The sequence below is a fragment of the Phyllobates terribilis genome, unplaced genomic scaffold (genome assembly GCF_046119375.1).
Source record: "Phyllobates terribilis strain yellow unplaced genomic scaffold, ASM4611937v1 Scaffold_183__1_contigs__length_3771566, whole genome shotgun sequence".
Lineage (NCBI taxonomy): Eukaryota > Metazoa > Chordata > Amphibia > Anura > Dendrobatidae > Phyllobates > Phyllobates terribilis.
The window spans coordinates 3249347-3266930 of NW_027362943.1; the positions used below are offsets into that span (position 1 = coordinate 3249347).

A 17584-nucleotide genomic window follows, 5' to 3' on the forward strand; every position below is an offset into this window, starting at 1 on the left:
CCTCCTCCTGACTTTCTGGCAATTGTGTCTCATCATCGTCCACCTCTTGTGATACTTTCCCACCGTCGCCTTCATGTGACCGTGGCTGCTCAAATATTTGGGTATCGCTACATGTGATCTCCTCTTGCCCCACTTCAAGTGGACCGGGCGAGAGGCCCGAATCTATAAATGGAAAAGTAAACAGCTCTGCAGAGTGTCCAAGTGTGGGATCATTTGTTTTCGGGCACTCGGCCTGGTGGGAGGAAGGAGGATCAGGGTGAATATGCGGTCCAGACTCACGGCTACTGAGACTTGACCGTGTGGAAGACAGGGTGGTGGTGGTGGAAGCATTATCCGCTATCCAATCAACAACTTTTTGACACTGCTCTGGGTTCAATAGTGGTGTGCTGCGGTCCCCTAGAAATTGGGACAGGAAGGTTGGGCAAGAAGGTGTGGGTGTTTGTTGTGGCACAATTTCAGCTAGCCCACGGCCTCGGCCTCGGTATGCACCATCACCATCACGTCCAGTTCCCCGTCCCTTGCCACGCGCCTTGCCCATTTTAAATGGAGGACAATATCTTCCACGCTCACTACAAATGGCTGAATTTGGAGCAAAGTTATATGTAATCTATGTGATGGAGGAACCACAGTTTTAAATACCTGGCCTGTAGGTAACTATTTTGAACAGCAAACAGGTGCCAAAAACTTTGCTGACACACTGAAAAAAAATTTGAATGGAGGACAAAAATGGCAGTATTTTCAGTGCAATTATATGTGAATGTGATCCGTGTGACGGAGAAACCACAGTTTTAAATACCTGGCTGTAGGTAACTATTTTGAACAGCAAACCGGTGTCAAAAACTTTGCTGAGACACTGAAAAATAATTTGAGTGGAGGCCAAAAATGGCAGTATTTTCAGTGCAAATATACAGTACAGACCAAAAGTTTGGAAACACCTTCTCATTTAAAGATTTTTCTGTATTTTCATGACTTTGAAAATTGTACATTCACACTGAAAGCATCAAAACTATGAATTAACACATGTGGAATTATATACTTAACAAAAAAGTGTGAAACAACTGAAAATATGTCTTAGGTTCTTCAAAGTAGCCACCTTTTGCTTTGATGACTGCTTTGCACACTCTTGGGATTCTCTTGATGAGCTTCAAGAGATAGTCACCGGAAATGTTCTTTTAACAATCTTGAAGGAGTTCCTAGAGATGCTTAGCACTTGTTGGCCCTTTTGCCTTCACTCTGCAGTCCAGCTCACCCCAAACCATCTTGATTGGGTTCAGGTCTGGTGACTGTGGAGGCTAGGTCATCTGGCGTAGCACCCCATCACTCTCCCTCTTGGTCAAATAGCCCTTACACAGCCTGGAGGTGTGTTTGGGGTCATTGTCCTGTTGAAAAATAAATGATGGTCCAACTAAACGCAAACCGGATGGAATAGCATGCTGTTGCAAGATGCTGTGGTAGCCATGCTGGTTCAGTATGCCTTCAATTTTGAATAAATCCCCAATCGTGTCACCAGCAAAGCACCCCCACGCCATCACACCTCCTCCTCCATGCTTCACGGTGGGAACCAGGCATGTAGAGTCCATCCGTTCACCTTTTATGCGTCGCACAAAGACACGGTGGTTGGAACCAAAGATCTTAAATTTGGACTCACCAGGCCAAAGCACAGATTTCCACTGGTCTAATGTCCATTCCTTGTGTTTTTTAGCCCAAACAAGTCTCTTCTGCTTGTTGCCTGTCCTTAGCAGTGGTTTCCTAGCAGCTATTTTACCATGAAGACCTGCTGCACAAAGTCTCCTCTTAACAGGTGTAGAGATGTGTCTGCTGCTAGAACTCTGTGGGGCATTGACCTGGTTTCTAATGTGAGCTGCTGTTAACCTGCGATTTCTGAGGCTGGTGACTCAGATAAACTTATCCTCAGAAGCAGAGGTGACTCTTGGTCTTCCTTTCCTGGGGCGGTCCTCATATGAGCCAGTTTCTTTGTAGCGCTTGATGATTTTTGCAACTGCACTTGGGGACACTTTCAAAGTTTGCCCAATTTTTCAGACTGACTGACCTTCATTTCTTAAAGTAATGATGGCCACTCATTTTTCTTTACTTAGCTGCTTTTTTCTTGCAATAATACAAATTCTAACAGTCTATTCAGAAGTACTATCAGCTGTGTATGCACCTGACTTCTGCACAACACAACTGATGGTCCCAAACCCATTTATAAGGCAAAAAATCCCACTTTTTAAACCTGACAGGGCACATCTGTGAAGTGAAAATCATTTCCGATGGCTACCTCTAGAGTGTGCAAAGCTGTCATCAAAGCAAAAGGTGGCTACTTTGAAGAACCTAGAATATAAGACATATTTTCAGTTGTTTCACACTTTTTTGTTAAGTATATAATTCCACATGTGTTAATTCATAGTTTTGATGCCTTCAGTGTGAATGTACAATTTTCAAAGTCATGAAAATACAGTAAAATCTTTAAATGAGAAGGTGTGTCCAAACTTTTGGTCTGTACTGTATGTGATCCGTGTGACGGACGAACCACAGTTTTAAATAGCTGGAATTTTAGCGCTGTAATATGGAAAGGACCTGGCTGTATTCTGCAGTGCCAACAAGCAAATGGCGCAGAAAAATGGTGTTCTCTGGATTGCTTTTTAAGCAAATAATGAGGATTAAGATCCCCAAAAAAATATTCCTGGCCCCTGAGACCTGGGCCTTTGTCTAGAAATATCTAACAGCAGCAGAAGGCAGAACTGGAATGGAGCCTCTTGTGCTATATGCACTGCAGTCTGCTATATACCCTGCCTGCCTGCCTATATACACTGCCTGTCTGATATCTCTGCAGATGGATTAGTCCTCAAAAGGACTGTTTGTTGAGATGGATATGTGTAATGTACTTGTTTTCTCCCTACACTACCTAATATACAACCAAATCTCTCCCTAGCTCAGCAGTACCTCTCCCTACACTGCCTGATTGCGGAGTAGACTGACGAGCACAGCGGCGCCAGGTCTGATATAGACCTGATGACGCTGTGCGGCCAGCCAATCACTGTAATGCCACAACCAACATGGCTGTGGCATTACAGTGAGTGGCAGGCAATCCCTGCATGTTGATTGTCGCGCTAAAGAGCGCCAAACATGCAGGGAGGGGACCCAAGTATCCACCCGAGCAACCCCGGAAATACTCGGCGAGCTCGGAGCATCTTGAGTACTGAGATGCTCAGGCGAGTACCGAGTACTTGCGAGTATGCTCAATCATCACTAATACAGAGGACTTTATTCACACAGACACAGAGGACTTTATTCACACAGATACAGAGGACTTTTCAGGTTCTTATTTGAGGCATTTTTATCATCGACTAGGTGTTGTAGCTAATCAGAAGTGCGGATCCAGAACACGATGTCCAGGAGACACAGTAACTCCATCTCATCCATATAACAAGGAGCCGTCAGCGCACAGGACAGATTCCCGCTTTTCCTGCTTTCAGACAGCTCTCCATATATCTATTTATCTAATTATCTATTAGTCTATGTATCTATCTATTATCTATCTATCTATTATCTGTATATCTATCTATCCATGTATCTACTCCAAAAATAAAGGACAGCACTCCTTGTAGAAAACATAATGTGGTTTAATGGCCCATAAGGGCTAGTGGCGACATTTCGGCTCTGATTTGAGCCTTTCTCAAGCAGTGAATAAGTGAAGTTACATCATATAAATAGAGTCATCCGTCACATAATCAATGATATAAATAAAGTGCATAAGTGCTTTACAGAACCAAAATGCCTAGTACAAAAGACATGTGCAAACCTCCTTGTATATTTATAAAGTGCTGGTGATACACGGATTGCAGATTTACACAAAACACACATTACATTTAATTGCAATCAAGTACCAGATGCGTAGCTTTCAATAATCAAAGATAACATGACTCACCCCATTGGATCATATAATCGAGCGCCAAAACTCTGCATCTATCAAATGCTACCGCACATGTCAGTGTCAGCGCCAGGAAGATTCCTGGCCGGCATGCGCTCTAAGCGCCTGAGTGTATCCTGCGCCATGTTTGTTGAAGTAAGAATCTCAAATCGTACTGCGCATGTCACAGGCTGCTTCAGCATCACAGGAAGTGCTGCGCCTGACACAGGCTGTCAAAAAATTCCCACGCAGCAGTAGTGCCGTAAGTGAGGTCGCGCTCCTGTCAGTGTATCACGGCTGCAGAATAGAGACGTCACATTTTCTGATGTGGCCGTTCTATTCATGAGATCGATGTGGGACACTCACAATATGGACTACGGCAGACAGTGAAGATTATGGTCATTTATTATTTTTTTCTTTATTTCAGGAGACAATGGCTTCAGGGATTAGGTCTAAGGTGAGTATATGGTGTTTTTATTTTTTATAGGGGACAAGATCTGCCCCCTTACGTGTGATGACAGTAAGAGGTTCAGCAATCTGAGAAAACCCCTAATGAATTTCCTATAATAGTTGGCGAATCCTACACAACGTTGCAACACTTTGAGGTCACTAGGTTAGACCCAATCTATAGTGGCTTTCACCTTCCCAGGATCCATCGTAAACCATCAGCCGATAAAATAATCCCCAGGAATGAAATTTCTTGAACAGAAAAAAACATTTCTCAATTTCATCAAACAAAGAATTCTCCCTCAACCTTTGTAATACAACACTGACATATTCCTGGTGAGAATCCAAATGAGGAGAGAAAATTCTATATCATCAAGATAAATCACAAGAAATCTCCCAAAGTAATCAGAGAAATATCATTCAGAGAGTGGTGAAATCCTGTTGGTGCATTGGAGAATCCAAAAGGCAGGATCTTGTGGTTTCCCACTGTATTTTTTTATTGTAATGTATTTTGTGTATTTTATCTTGTATTTAATAAAGCATTGTTATATTTTATGAATCTTGGTTCATGAGTACATTTTCTATATGATATGAGCTTTAGGTAATTTAGAATTAGGGAGAAGATTAATAGCACAATCATAAGGACAATGGTGAGGTAGTATCTCTGCCTCCTTTTCCGAGAACACATCTCTGCAGTCCGTCAGGTACCATGGCCGACCCTCCAGACTAGCGGAGCAAATCTGTACTGACTTTAGACATTTCACAATTTCCTTATGACACCAATCAGCAAGTGCTTCACTCTGTGCTCCACACTTACTACTTCTGTTATCTACGTTCTGCTCCGAGCACATCGTCCACACACATCTCCTCTCCGTATACCTCGTACACACACAGCTCCTCTCCGTATACCTCGTACACACACATCTCCTCTCCGTATACCTCGTACACACACAGCTCCTCTCCGTATACCTCATACACACACGCCTCCTTTCCATACACCACGTACACACACGTCTCCTCTCCGTACACCTCGTACACACACGTCTCCTCTCCGTACACCTCGTACACACACTTCTCTCCGTACACCTCGTACACACACGTCTCCTCTCCGTACACCTAGTACACACACGTCTCCTCTCCGTACACCTCGTACACACACGTCTCCTCTCCGTACACCTCGTACACACACGTCTCCTCTCCGTATACCTCATACAAACACGTCTCCTCTCCGTATACCTCATACACACAAGTCTCCTCTCCGTATACCTTGTACCTTACTCTGTAGTTTGCTTGGTCTTTTGACCACTAGTACTTTTGTTTGTTTGTTTGTCTTTGCTCTGCTACAATTTCTGCTAGGAGGTGTCCAACTATATCCCAGTCCTTAGTTCTTTTAGGAACCCCTCCCTTATATCTATAGGTCTGCGTTCAGACTAGCCGAGGACTTAGGTGGGTCTGTTCACAAGGAACAGGTCCCCCGCTGCATCGTAGGGAATCAGCTTAGTCCTATTGTAGGGACAGTTTTCCTATCTTTCCTTAGTGTTTGTAGCAGTTCATAACAGTAAGTCCAGCCCAAAAATAAAACACTCTAAGGAAAGAAATCCTGATTTCAGCATGGTGTCGGTTCAGGAGCTGGCTCAACGCCTGCAGGGACTGTCTTTGGAGGTGGCAGAGCTCCAGCAACACGTGAGTAGCTGTCCTGGAGCGCATTTTGTTGAACCGAAGGTAGGACTTCCAGATTTTTTTTATGGTAAACGGCAAGTTTTTTTTTCCTTTAAAAACGCTTGTTTATTATATTTTCGTTTAAGACCCAGATCCTCAGCGCATTGGGTTTATAATGTCACTTTTGCGCAAAGAACCTCCAGGATGGGCCTTTTCTCTACAACCTAATGATCCGTGTTTTAGATCTGTGGAGGATTTTTTTTCTGCTATGGGGTTGTTGTATGATGATCCTGATCAAGTCTCATCTGCTGAAACTGAATTAAGACGTTTGAAGCAGGGATCAGGTGATGTGGAAAATTATTGTACATACTTCAGAAGATGGTCGGCTGAAGTGGAATGGAATGACTCAGCATTAAAATGTTTGTTTCTTGATGGTCTAGGTGAAAGGGTTAAGGATCTGCTGATTGCCTTCCCAAAACCTGGAACCTTGCAGGAGGCAATGCAATTAGCCATACGTGTGGACAGAAGACTGCTGCTAGGAGTAATGAAGAGAAATCTATTGCTATGGCAGCTCCTAGTTTTCAGAGGGTCTGTTCGGAGGGTGGAGAACCGATGGAGATTGGGGCGATGTCACCCCACTCTCAGGAAAAAGGATTGTGTTTTTATTGTGGTAAATCTGACCACTTTATTAAGAACTGTGTGCTTCGTTTGAACAAAGAAAAAAAAAAAAAAAGGTCAGTTACGCCCGCATAGCATGTTTAAACTCAAAAGGAGTATTTCTTTCTGGAAGCACCTCATTCCAGGAGGAGTTGATTGAATTTCTGGTATTTGTGGATTGTGGTTCTACACTCAATGTGATTGATGAGGGTTTTTTAGAAAAATTTAAATTTGAATCCAAACTTTTGTCATCTCCTATTTCTGTGGTTGCTGTTGATGGCTCTCCCTTGAAAGGTATTACTCACAAGGTTTTTGAGTTTCCCCTCACCATTAATGGTATCCACCAAGTGAATTTGGATTTGGCGGTATTAAATAATTTGCCTGCTCCAGTGGTTTTGGGGTTACCTTGGTTAAAATTGCACAATCCTGTACTGGACTGGTCTACCAATGAAATTAAGTCTTGGAGTCCTAAGTGTTCTGATAGATGTTGTAACGGTTGCATTGCTACTGTGGAAAGAGGGGAATTACCTGTACCTATTCAGGATTTTTGGAAGTTTTTTTCTGAGGAGGAGTCACAAGTTTTGCCTCCTCATAGGGACTATGATTGTACTATTGAGTTTGTACCTGGAGCTACTCTTCCCAAGAGTCGCTTATTTAATCTTACTATCCCTGAGAGAAAGGCCTTGGAGGAATACATACAGACAAGCTTGGCCGCCGGTCACATTAGACCTTCTAAGTCACCTGTGACTGTTGGATTTTTTTTTGTAAAAAAAAAGGACGGCGGTTTACGTCCATGTCTGGACTTTCGTGAGATTAATAAAATTACAGTACGCAATTTCTACCCACTACCATTAATTCCTGACTTGTTCAACCAGTTAGTGGGGGCCAAGTGGTTCTCTAAGATTGATCTCCGGGGGGCATACAATTTGTTACGTTTGAAGGAAGGTGATGAGTGGAAAACTGCTTTTAACACTCCAGTGGGTCATTTTGAGAATCTGGTTATGGCCTTTGGTCTTACCAACGCACCAGCGTTTTTTCAGAACCTTATTAATGACATCCTTAGACCGTTGATCGGTAAGAATGTGGTGGTGTATTTGGATGACATTTTGATTTTTGCACCGGATCTGGAGTCTCATTGGCAGAGCGTACGTGAGGTTTTGCAGTTGTTAAGTGACAATTCACTTTTTGCTAAGCTGGAGAAATGTGAGTTCGCTGTGCAGAGAATTCGTTTTTTGGGCTACATTATCTCCAGTGAGGGCTTTGAGATGGACCCTGTGAAGGTTCAGGCGGTGCAGGAATGGCCTAGGCCTATTGGTTTGAAACCAATACAGAGATTTTTGGGTTTCGCCAATTATTACAGAAAATTCATTAAGAATTTTTCTATAATTGTTAAGCCGCTGACCGATCTCACCAGGAAAGGTGCAAATGCGGTTCAGTGGACTACTGAGGCCATTGAAGCTTTTGTGTATCTCAAGGAGAGGTTCAGTTCTGCCCCCATCCTTATGCAGCCTGATGAGACCAAGCCTTTTTTGGTCGAGGTTGATGCTTCTTCGGTGGGGGTCAGTGCTGTTTTGTCTCAGGAAAACAAGGATGGAATACATCCCTGTGCTTTTTTAAAAAAAAAAATTTCTGAGACCGCACTTAATTATGATGTCGGTAATCGGGAATTGCTGGCGATTAAACTCACATTTGAACATTGGGGTCATCTCTTGGAAGGTGCTAAATTTCCCATTCAGGTTTTTACTGATCATAAGAATCTGATCTATCTTGATGCTGCCAAGCGCTTGAATGCCCGTCAAGCTAGGTGGGCACTTTTTTTTTTGCGGTTTAAGTTTTCTGTTACTTACATCCCGGGTACCAAGAATGTAAAAGTGGATGCTTTATCTCGCAGTTTTTCTCCCATGGTTGGTACCGAGGAGGAGAAGAGCATTTTACAGGAAGGTGTTGTGATAGCAGCATTGGACTCCGTTTTGGAAGATGGGATTCTGAAAGCCCAGGAGGATGCCCCATCTAACACTCCCCATGGGAGGTTGTTTGTGCCTAGGAACTTTAGCAGAGATTTGTTTGTGGAGTGTCATGAGTCTCGGTTGGCAGGTCATCCAGGAATTTCAGAGACTAAGAGACTTATAGGTCGCAGTTTTTGGTGGCCTGGTTGGCAGAAGGAAGTCATTAAGTGGGTGCGTCAATGTACTGTGTGTGCTAGATCTAAGTCTTCACATGCTCCTGCTGCGGGGTTGCTTTGCCCTCTGGAGGTTCCTAGTGCTCCTTGGACGCATCTTGCGATGGATTTTATTACTGACCTTCCTGCCTCTGAGGGTTTCACTGTTATCTGGGTGGTCGTGGACCGTTTTAGCAAGATGTGTCACTTGGTTCCCTTCATCAAACTGCCCTGCGCCAAGACACTCGCTAAGGCTTTTGTTAAAGAAATTGTCAGGCTCCATGGCGTTCCTACCGACATTGTTTCTGATAGGGGACCTCAGTTCGTGGCTCGTTTTTGGCGTGCCTTTTGTGACAGGTTGGGAGTCCATTTGTCATTTTTGTCTGGTTATCATCCTGAGTCTAATGGACAGACAGAAAGAAAGAACCAGGATGTTGAACAGTTTTTGCGTTGTTTTGTGGCTGACAATCAAGAGGGGTGGTCTGAGTTTCTGCCACTGGCTGAATTTGCTCTTAACAACCATACATCCTCTTCTTCTGGATGTTCTCCCTTTTTTGTTGTACTGGGAGACATCCGTCGTTTGGGTCATTCTCCAAATTGGTATCGGCTGTGCCGGAGGACGAGAATTTTTCCGGTGATTTGGAAAGAGTTTGGACTGATGTACATCATAACCTTCAAGAGGCTAACAAAAAATCCAAAAGGTACTTTGACAGGAAACGTCAAGAGGTTTTGTTTACTGTTGGTGACATGGTTTGGTTGTCCTCTAGGAATCTGCGGTTGAGGATTCCTTCTAAGAAATTGGGCCCGAAGTTTGTAGGTCCGTTTAAGGTGCTTCAGGTAGTTAACCAATCTGCTGTTAGGTTGGAGGTTCCTACCTCCTGGAAGATTAATCCGGTGTTTCATGTTTCCTTATTGAAAAAAGGTGATATTTCTGAAAGGGACGCCACTGTCTCTGTTCCTCCGGTGGAGGAAGACGGTGAATATGAAATTTCTTGCATTCTTAATTCTAGATGGCATAGAGGGAGATTGCAGTATCTCGTCGCTTGGAAAGGTTTCGCGAGGATAACTCCTGGGTAAGGGCGGATGATGTCTCTGCTCCTAGACTTGTCGGAGCGTTTCACAGGAGGTTTCCTGATAGACCTGGGCCTGGAGGATCCAGAGGATCCTCATAGAAGAAGGGGTACTGTTAGAACCCTCCTGTTAGTTTTTTCTATTTCGCTGGTCACATGACTTTTTGCCTATATAATCCAGCTCCGCCCTCCTGACCTTGCTGGACTTCAGTGTTACTTTTACTCTTAAGCTAGCCAGGTGCCTTGTACCTTACTCTGTAGTTTGCTTGGTCTTTTGACCACTAGTACTTTTGTTTGTTTGTCTTTGCTCTGCTACAATTTCTGCTAGGAGGTGTCCAACTATATCCCAGTCCTTAGTTCTTGTAGGGACCCCTCCCTTATATCTATAGGTCTGCGTTCAGACTAGCCGAGGACTTAGGCGGGTCTGTTCACAAGGAACAGGTCCCCCGCTGCATCGTAGGGAATCAGCTTAGTCCTATTGTAGGGACAGTTTTCCTATCTTTCCTTAGTGTTTGTAGCAGTTCATATCAATACCTCATACACACACGTCTCCTCTCCGTATACCTCGTACACACATCTCCTCTCCGTACACCTCGTACACGCGCGTCTCCGCTCCGTACACCTCGTACACGCGCGCCTCCGCTCCGTACACCTCGTACACGAGCGCCTCCGCTCCGTACACCTCGTACACGCGCGCCTCCGCTCCGTACACCTCGTACACAAGTGCCTCCGCTCCGTACACCTCGTACACGCGCGCCTCCGCTCCGTACACCTCGTACACGCGCGCCTCCGCTCCGTACACCTCATACACGAGCGCCTACGCTCCGTACACCTCGTACACGCGCGGCTCCGCTCCGTACACCTCGTACACGCGCGCCTCCGCTCCGTACATCTCGTACACGCGCGCCTCCGCTCCGTACACCTCGCACACGCGCGGCTCCGCTCCGTACACCTCGTACACGTGCGGCTCCGCTCCGTACACCTCGTACACGCGTGGCTCCGCTCCGTACACCTCGTACACGCACGGCTCCGCTCCGTACACCTCGTACACGCGCGCCTCCGCTCCGTACACCTCGTACACGCGTGCCTCCGCTCCGTACACCTCGTACACGAGCGCCTCCGCTCCGTACACCTCGTACACGCGCGCCTCCGCTCCGTACACCTCGTACACGCGCGCCTCCGCTCCGTACACCTCGTACACGCGCGCCTCCGCTCCGTACACCTCGTACACGCGCGGCTCCACTCCGTACACCTCGTACACGCTCGGGTCCGCTCCGTACACCTCGTACACGCGCGGCTCCGCTCCGTACACCTCGTACACACGCGGCTCCGCTCCGTACACCTCGTACACACGCGGCTCCGCTCCGTACACCTCGTACACACGCGGTTCCGCTCCGTACACCTCGTACACACGCGGCTGTGCTCCGTACACCTCGTACAGACGCGGCTCTGCTCCGTACACCTCGTACACACGCGGCTCTGCTCCGTACACCTCGTACACACGCGGCTCCGCTCCGTACACCTCGTACACACACAGCTCCACTCCGTACACCTCGTACACACACGGCTCTGCTACATCCACACTGTAAACCCCTCCTGACCCCACACATATACTTCAGCTCATCCAGCACCATGACAACCAGCACAGCAGAGTCCTGCATCCACTGAGGCCCCTGATCATGTGACCCCTGACTCCTCCCCTTCTGTGACCTCATCACAGCTCCTGTGCGCACAGAGCAGCCATATATGTGGTGGCGGCTCTGCAGGTGGAAGTATGTGGAGACCCCATTACTGGGTGCAGGGGGCATTAACCCCTTCAGCACAGAGACTCTTTTGGGGTCTAGTGTTGCCCCTTTATAAGAATCATAAGGTTTTTGTTCTGTTTCCTGTAATAGATACATACGACCCAACTATGGAGACAGAAAGGAGGAAACGTATTGTTCTCATAGTACAGGGCCCCTTTTCTGGCCCCACAGTGTAATGCCCCATTATGCCCCTTATGCAGGATGTATGATGCCCCCACACAGTGTAATGCCCCCATTATGCCCCTTATGTATTATGTATGATGCCCCCACACAGTGTAATGCCCCCATTATGCCCCTTATGCAGTATGTATGATGCCCCCACACAGTGTAATGCCCCCATTATGGCCCTTATGCAGTATGTATGATGACCCCACAGTGTAATGCCCCCATTATGCCCCTTATGCAGTATGTATGATGCCCCACACAGTGTAATGCCTCCATTATGCCCCTTATGCAGGATGTATGATGCCCCCACACAGTGTAATGCCCCCATTATCCCCCTTATGTATTATGCCCCCACACAGTGTAATGCCCCCATTATGCCCCTTATGCAGTATGTATGATGCCCCCACACAGTGTAATGCCCCCATTATTCCCCTTATGCAGGATGTATGATGCCCCCACACAGTGTAATGCCCCCATTATGCCCCTTATGCCGGATGTATGATGCCCCCACACAGTGTATTGCCCCTTATGCAGTATGCATGATGCCCCACACAGTGTAATGCCCCTATTATGCCCCTTTTTCAGTATGTATGATGCCCACATTCTGCCCCTTTAATCAGGTGACTGGATACAACACACAGGCAAACAGAAACCCTCTAACCGTATGTTACTTTATCTACTGACAAGGGTGATGGTCCGGACACATATAGGCCATTATGCTCTCCCATGTGGAACACATAACTACGGTCATGCGCAGTCACTGGTACGAGTGGGGCGGTGACAAACAGTTTATCTGGCGTTTCAGTGTAAAGCACGCCACTTCTGGACATGCATACTAGGGGGTGGACATTATCGGACCACTAGCTCATGAGAAGTAGCGCAGTAGATTATTGTAGACAGACTCCATTCTGTATATCCTATGACAATTCACCTCAAGGAATGGGAATGAGCCTCCTAGTCTGGGAGGGGTTTGGATGAAGTAGGATATTTATACATGGACACCTGGCTATTAGGCACACTATGCTGAACATCATGAATTATCATCCCTGTATGAAGCCTCCTGATGAACCTGTTGGGGAAACACGTTGAGGCGGATGAACCATTCTCTGATGAGTACCATACCTTTTGCTTTATATATACCTTGAGACATATCTGGTCCTATTTAATGTATCAGTGTATTTTTTTGATATATGTCAGAGTTAACTACGGCTTCTGAGGTACAGCCACCAGTGAGCGGGGGCACCATTGTTGAGGGTGCTAACCTCCGCAGGTAGGCAGTATCAACTTTGTTTAGGTACAGGATCGGGTACAGTAGTGACTGTATCAATTGTTCAGCAGCATCATTGCTTACATCTGTTTATGTACATCCACAACAAGCCAGGGGCGGAACTACCGCCCGTGCAGCCGGTTCATTGAACGGGGGCCCCGAGGGAGAGGGGGCCCCTCCAGCCTCCAGCAGGGCCGCCATCAGGGCATGACTGCCCTGACTCCAGTATGGGGCCCGACCGGTAGGGGCCCCCTCGGGGGCCCCCCTCTTGTGCGTCTCTCTCCTCATGGGGCCCCCGGCCCCATGCTATGCGCCGGGTCCGGGACATTTCAGCGCTGAGCTGCGCTGTTGCAGCAGCGCCTTCATAATTCCCCTGACTTCCGGTCATGTGACGGTGCCGTCACATGGCCGGAAGTCAGGAGAACCTGCTGTCAGCGATTTGGACGAGCGCCAGGATTCTGCAGGGATCGCATGGGGGTAAGTATAACAAGTTTTATTTTTTTTAAAATACAATTAACTAGGAGTGGAGAGATGGGAGAAGCACATGTGTGTGTGTGTGTGTGTGTGTGTATGTGTGTGTGTATGTGTGTGTGGGGGGGGAGATGGGAGATGCACATGTGTGTGTGTGGGGGGGGAGATGGGAGATGCACATGTGTGTGGGGGGGGGGAGATGGGAGATGCACATGTGTGTGTGTGTGGGGGGAGATGGGAGATGCACATGTGTGTGGGGGGGGAGATGGGAGATGCACATGTGTGTGGGGGGGGGAGATGGGAGATGCACGTGTGTGGGGGGGGAGATGCACGTGTGTGGGGGGGGGGGATGGGAGATGCACATGTGTGTGGGGGGGGGAGATGGGAGATGCACGTGTGTGGGGGGGGAGATGCACGTGTGTGGGGGGGAGAGATGGGAGATGCACATGTGTGTGGGGGGGGAGATGGGAGATGCACATGTATGTGGGGGGGGAGATGGGAGATGCACATGTGCGTGGGGGGGGAGATGGGAGATGCACATGTGTGTAGGGGGGGAGATGGGAGATGCACATGTGTGTGTGGGGGGGGGATGGGAGATGCACATGTGGGGGGGGGATGGGAGATGCACATGTGGGGGGGGATGGGAGATGCACATGTGTGTGGGGGGGGAGATGGGAGATGCACGTGTGTGGGGGGGGGGAGATGGGAGATGCACATGTGTGGGGGAGATGGGAGATGCACATGTGTGGGGGGGAGATGGGAGATGCACATGTGTGGGGGGGGAGATGGGAGATGCACATGTGGGGGGAGATGAGAGAGGTGCACATGTGGTGGAGGGGGATGAGAGAGGGGCACATGTGGGGGAGGGGGATGAGAGAGGGGCACATGTGGGGGAGGGGGATGAGAGAGGGGCACATGTGGGGGGGAGGGGGTGAGAGAGGGGCACATGGAGGAGGATGAGAGCTGCACATGGGGGGGTTTGAGAGCTGCACATGGGGGAATTGGGAGTAGGGGGATAATGAGCTGCACATAACGAATGTGGGGTGGGGGAGAGTAAATGATAAATGATGATGGGGTGGGGAGAGCACGGACATGATATAATGAATTGGGGCAGGGGGTGCATGTAAATATTGAATGCGGGGAGCAGGAAGTATAGAGTAGGGGGCGTTGCGGATGCAGGAGTGTGACTGGTAACAAATTGGCGGAAAGAGTAGAGGTTCTAATTAAATTATATATTAAGTGCCTATTTACAGTTAATGGGGGCACAGTGGTGGATTACAATTTATATTTGGAATGGTAGGTTGCCTAATAACTAACCATATATTGATGGTGGATGCACGTCTGTATTCAGCTGCATAATGTAGAAGTTGGGGAATGTGCTCTAGATAACTGTGTTATTTTATGCAGAGACGAGTCCTGGCTGGAAGACGTGATGGCGGTCTGTGCTGGATGAAGGAGAAAAGCGAAGATGAAGGACTTCACCTAGAGACGTCACCGGTGAGTCAGTCTATTACATGTACACTGTGTATAATGTCACTGGTGATCACTGTATTACCTGTACACTGACACTATATACAGAGCTCCTGTGTATAATGTCACTGGTGATCACTGTATTACCTGTACACTGACACTATATACAGAGCTCCTGTGTATAATTTCACTGGTGATCACTGTATTACCTGTACACTGACACTATATACAGAGCTCCTGTGTATAATGTCACTGGTGATCCCTGTATTACCTGTACACTGACACTATATACAGAGCTCCTGTGTATAATGTCACTGATGATCACTGTATTACCTGTACACTATATACAGAGCTCCTGTGTATAATGTCACTGTATTACCTGTACACTGACACTATATACAGAGCTCCTGTGTATAATTTCACTGGTGATCACTAGATTACCTGGACACTTACGTTATACATACCATGTATAGAGCTCCCGTGTATAATGACACTTATGGTAATATTAGTAATGTGGTGGTAATATTAGTAATGTAGTGGTAATATGTGGTCTGGTCATGGTGTGGCAGTTTTTCTCCCTTCTGTGTGGTATTATTCGGTCACTATGTTGTGGTAATATGTGGTCTGGTCATGGTGTGGCGGTATTCCCTGTATGTGGTATTATTGGTCATTTAAAAAAAAAATGTATATGACACATTCCCTTAAAGAAAACTAAATAAAAATATATCTAAAAAGAGTATTGGATATTTTAAGAAAATTTTAATAGGTTAGAGTAGGGCCCGCCCAGAAGAGTCTACCTTATCGTGGTGGCGGCTTTAAAAATCTTTTGGCCAAAACAAAAGCTGATGGCTATGTATGTGGCGCCGTCACATGGCCGAACGTCAGGAGAACCTGGTGGCAGCGACGTGGACGAGCGCCAGGATTCTGCAGGGATTGCATGGGGGTAAGTATAACAAGTTTTATTTTTTTTAAATACAATTAATTAACTAGGAGTGGGGGGAATCAGAGATGCACGGGGGGGATGAGAGATGCACATGGGGGGGTGAGAGATGCACATGGGGGGGGTGAGAGATGCACATGGGGGGGTGAGAGATGCACATGGGGGGGTGAGAGATGCACATGGGGGGGTGAGAGATGCACATGGGGGGGTGAGAGATGCACATGGGGGGGTGAGAGATGCACATGGGGGGGATGAGAGATGCACATGGGGGGGATGAGAGATGCACATGGGGGGGATGAGAGATGCACATGGGGGGGATGAGAGATGCACGGGGGGTGAGAGCTGCACATGGGGGGGTGAGAGCTGCACATGGGGGGTTATGTTTACATAACTTTGTTGCCTTATGAAGGGCAGGGGGGGCCCCCCAAAATTTCTTGCACAGGGGCCCACTACAGTCTGTGTCCGCCCCTGCAACAAGCCATTCAGCAGGTAATTTTGCTAGTTTTAAGTATAAATAAATATATATCTTGTTAGTCCCAGTTTTCAATTCATATATTTAAAAAAGGTTTAATATTTTATTTTAGGGGGGTGTTCCCACAGTAGTGCCCCACAGCTAATGAATGAATACTCACTTAGCCCCATTCTTGGTGCAGATAATAATGAACCCAGTATCTATGAGATATTTTCCACACAATAGTTGGCAAGACCGTATCATCCATAGCGGTCGCCCATGCGGCCTGTATGGTGCCCATGAACTGAGACGGCTCGGCACCGAGCACGCTCTCCTTACCCATCATCACAATTTCAGTGATATCCACATTCCCATGATGGTGATACCATTGAATAGAATAGGGAGTCAGGGAGTTGAAGGGTCCCTGATCCACCATTCAGCCGTTTGTGTGTGGTGTTTTTTTTTTGTTGTTGTTTTTTTTTAAATATCAGGAATTAGGGGGGCAATCATACTGTCTGTGAGTTCTCTTTCTGAGCTAGATGGGCACACAGGAGAACAAGGGAATAAGGGAATATTGCTGCCCGATAGGTGTCATCTGTATGTATGTATGTATGTAATACTAACGGCCCCATACACAAGATAAGTGTTGGCTGAGCGGTCATTTGGCAGACGGCTATCTCTCCTGACTCCCCCATACACACAAATATTCCAGCTTTCCTGTGATCTGTATGAGAGAGTCACCTCCAGACTCCTCTATTGGAGGATTATCTACAGAAAGAACAAACGGATTAGCCTCTGAAATTCAGGATGCCAGATCCTTCTCTGCCCTGACACCATCTGTCGGGAGGCCCCCAAATAATGTATATAGTCTACCAAACCCCGGAAATCAGTGCTTTCATGCAACTTTAGTCTAATGTGTATGGGGGCATTAAAAAGTAACTTATTGGACATTGCCTCTGGCCCAGCCTAATAGACTTTTCTACATTACAGGCCCAGACACCATTATTGGTTATTTAAGTATCGTAGTAACTAGGCATCCCCATACTATCAAGTACTTGAGAGAGGAGGGGCATTCAGTGGAACTCTGTCAAACCTTCTTAGATGCCATGTTTGC

The 17584-nt window shown here is 46.9% G+C and overlaps 1 protein-coding gene across 1 annotated transcript in view; it reads left to right on the top strand.

Annotated features, from left to right (window-relative positions):
• Positions 1 to 15017: 15017 nt before the first annotated feature.
• LOC141212753 (uncharacterized) overlaps positions 15018 to 17584 on the top strand; it is a 229092-nt gene continuing 226525 nt past the window's right edge. Inside the window, exon 1 of the mRNA XM_073665064.1 lies at positions 15018 to 15106. Coding sequence (XP_073521165.1) covers positions 15059 to 15106 — 48 coding nt within the window. The 5' untranslated portion in view covers positions 15018 to 15058. The remainder of the gene's footprint in view (positions 15107 to 17584) is intronic.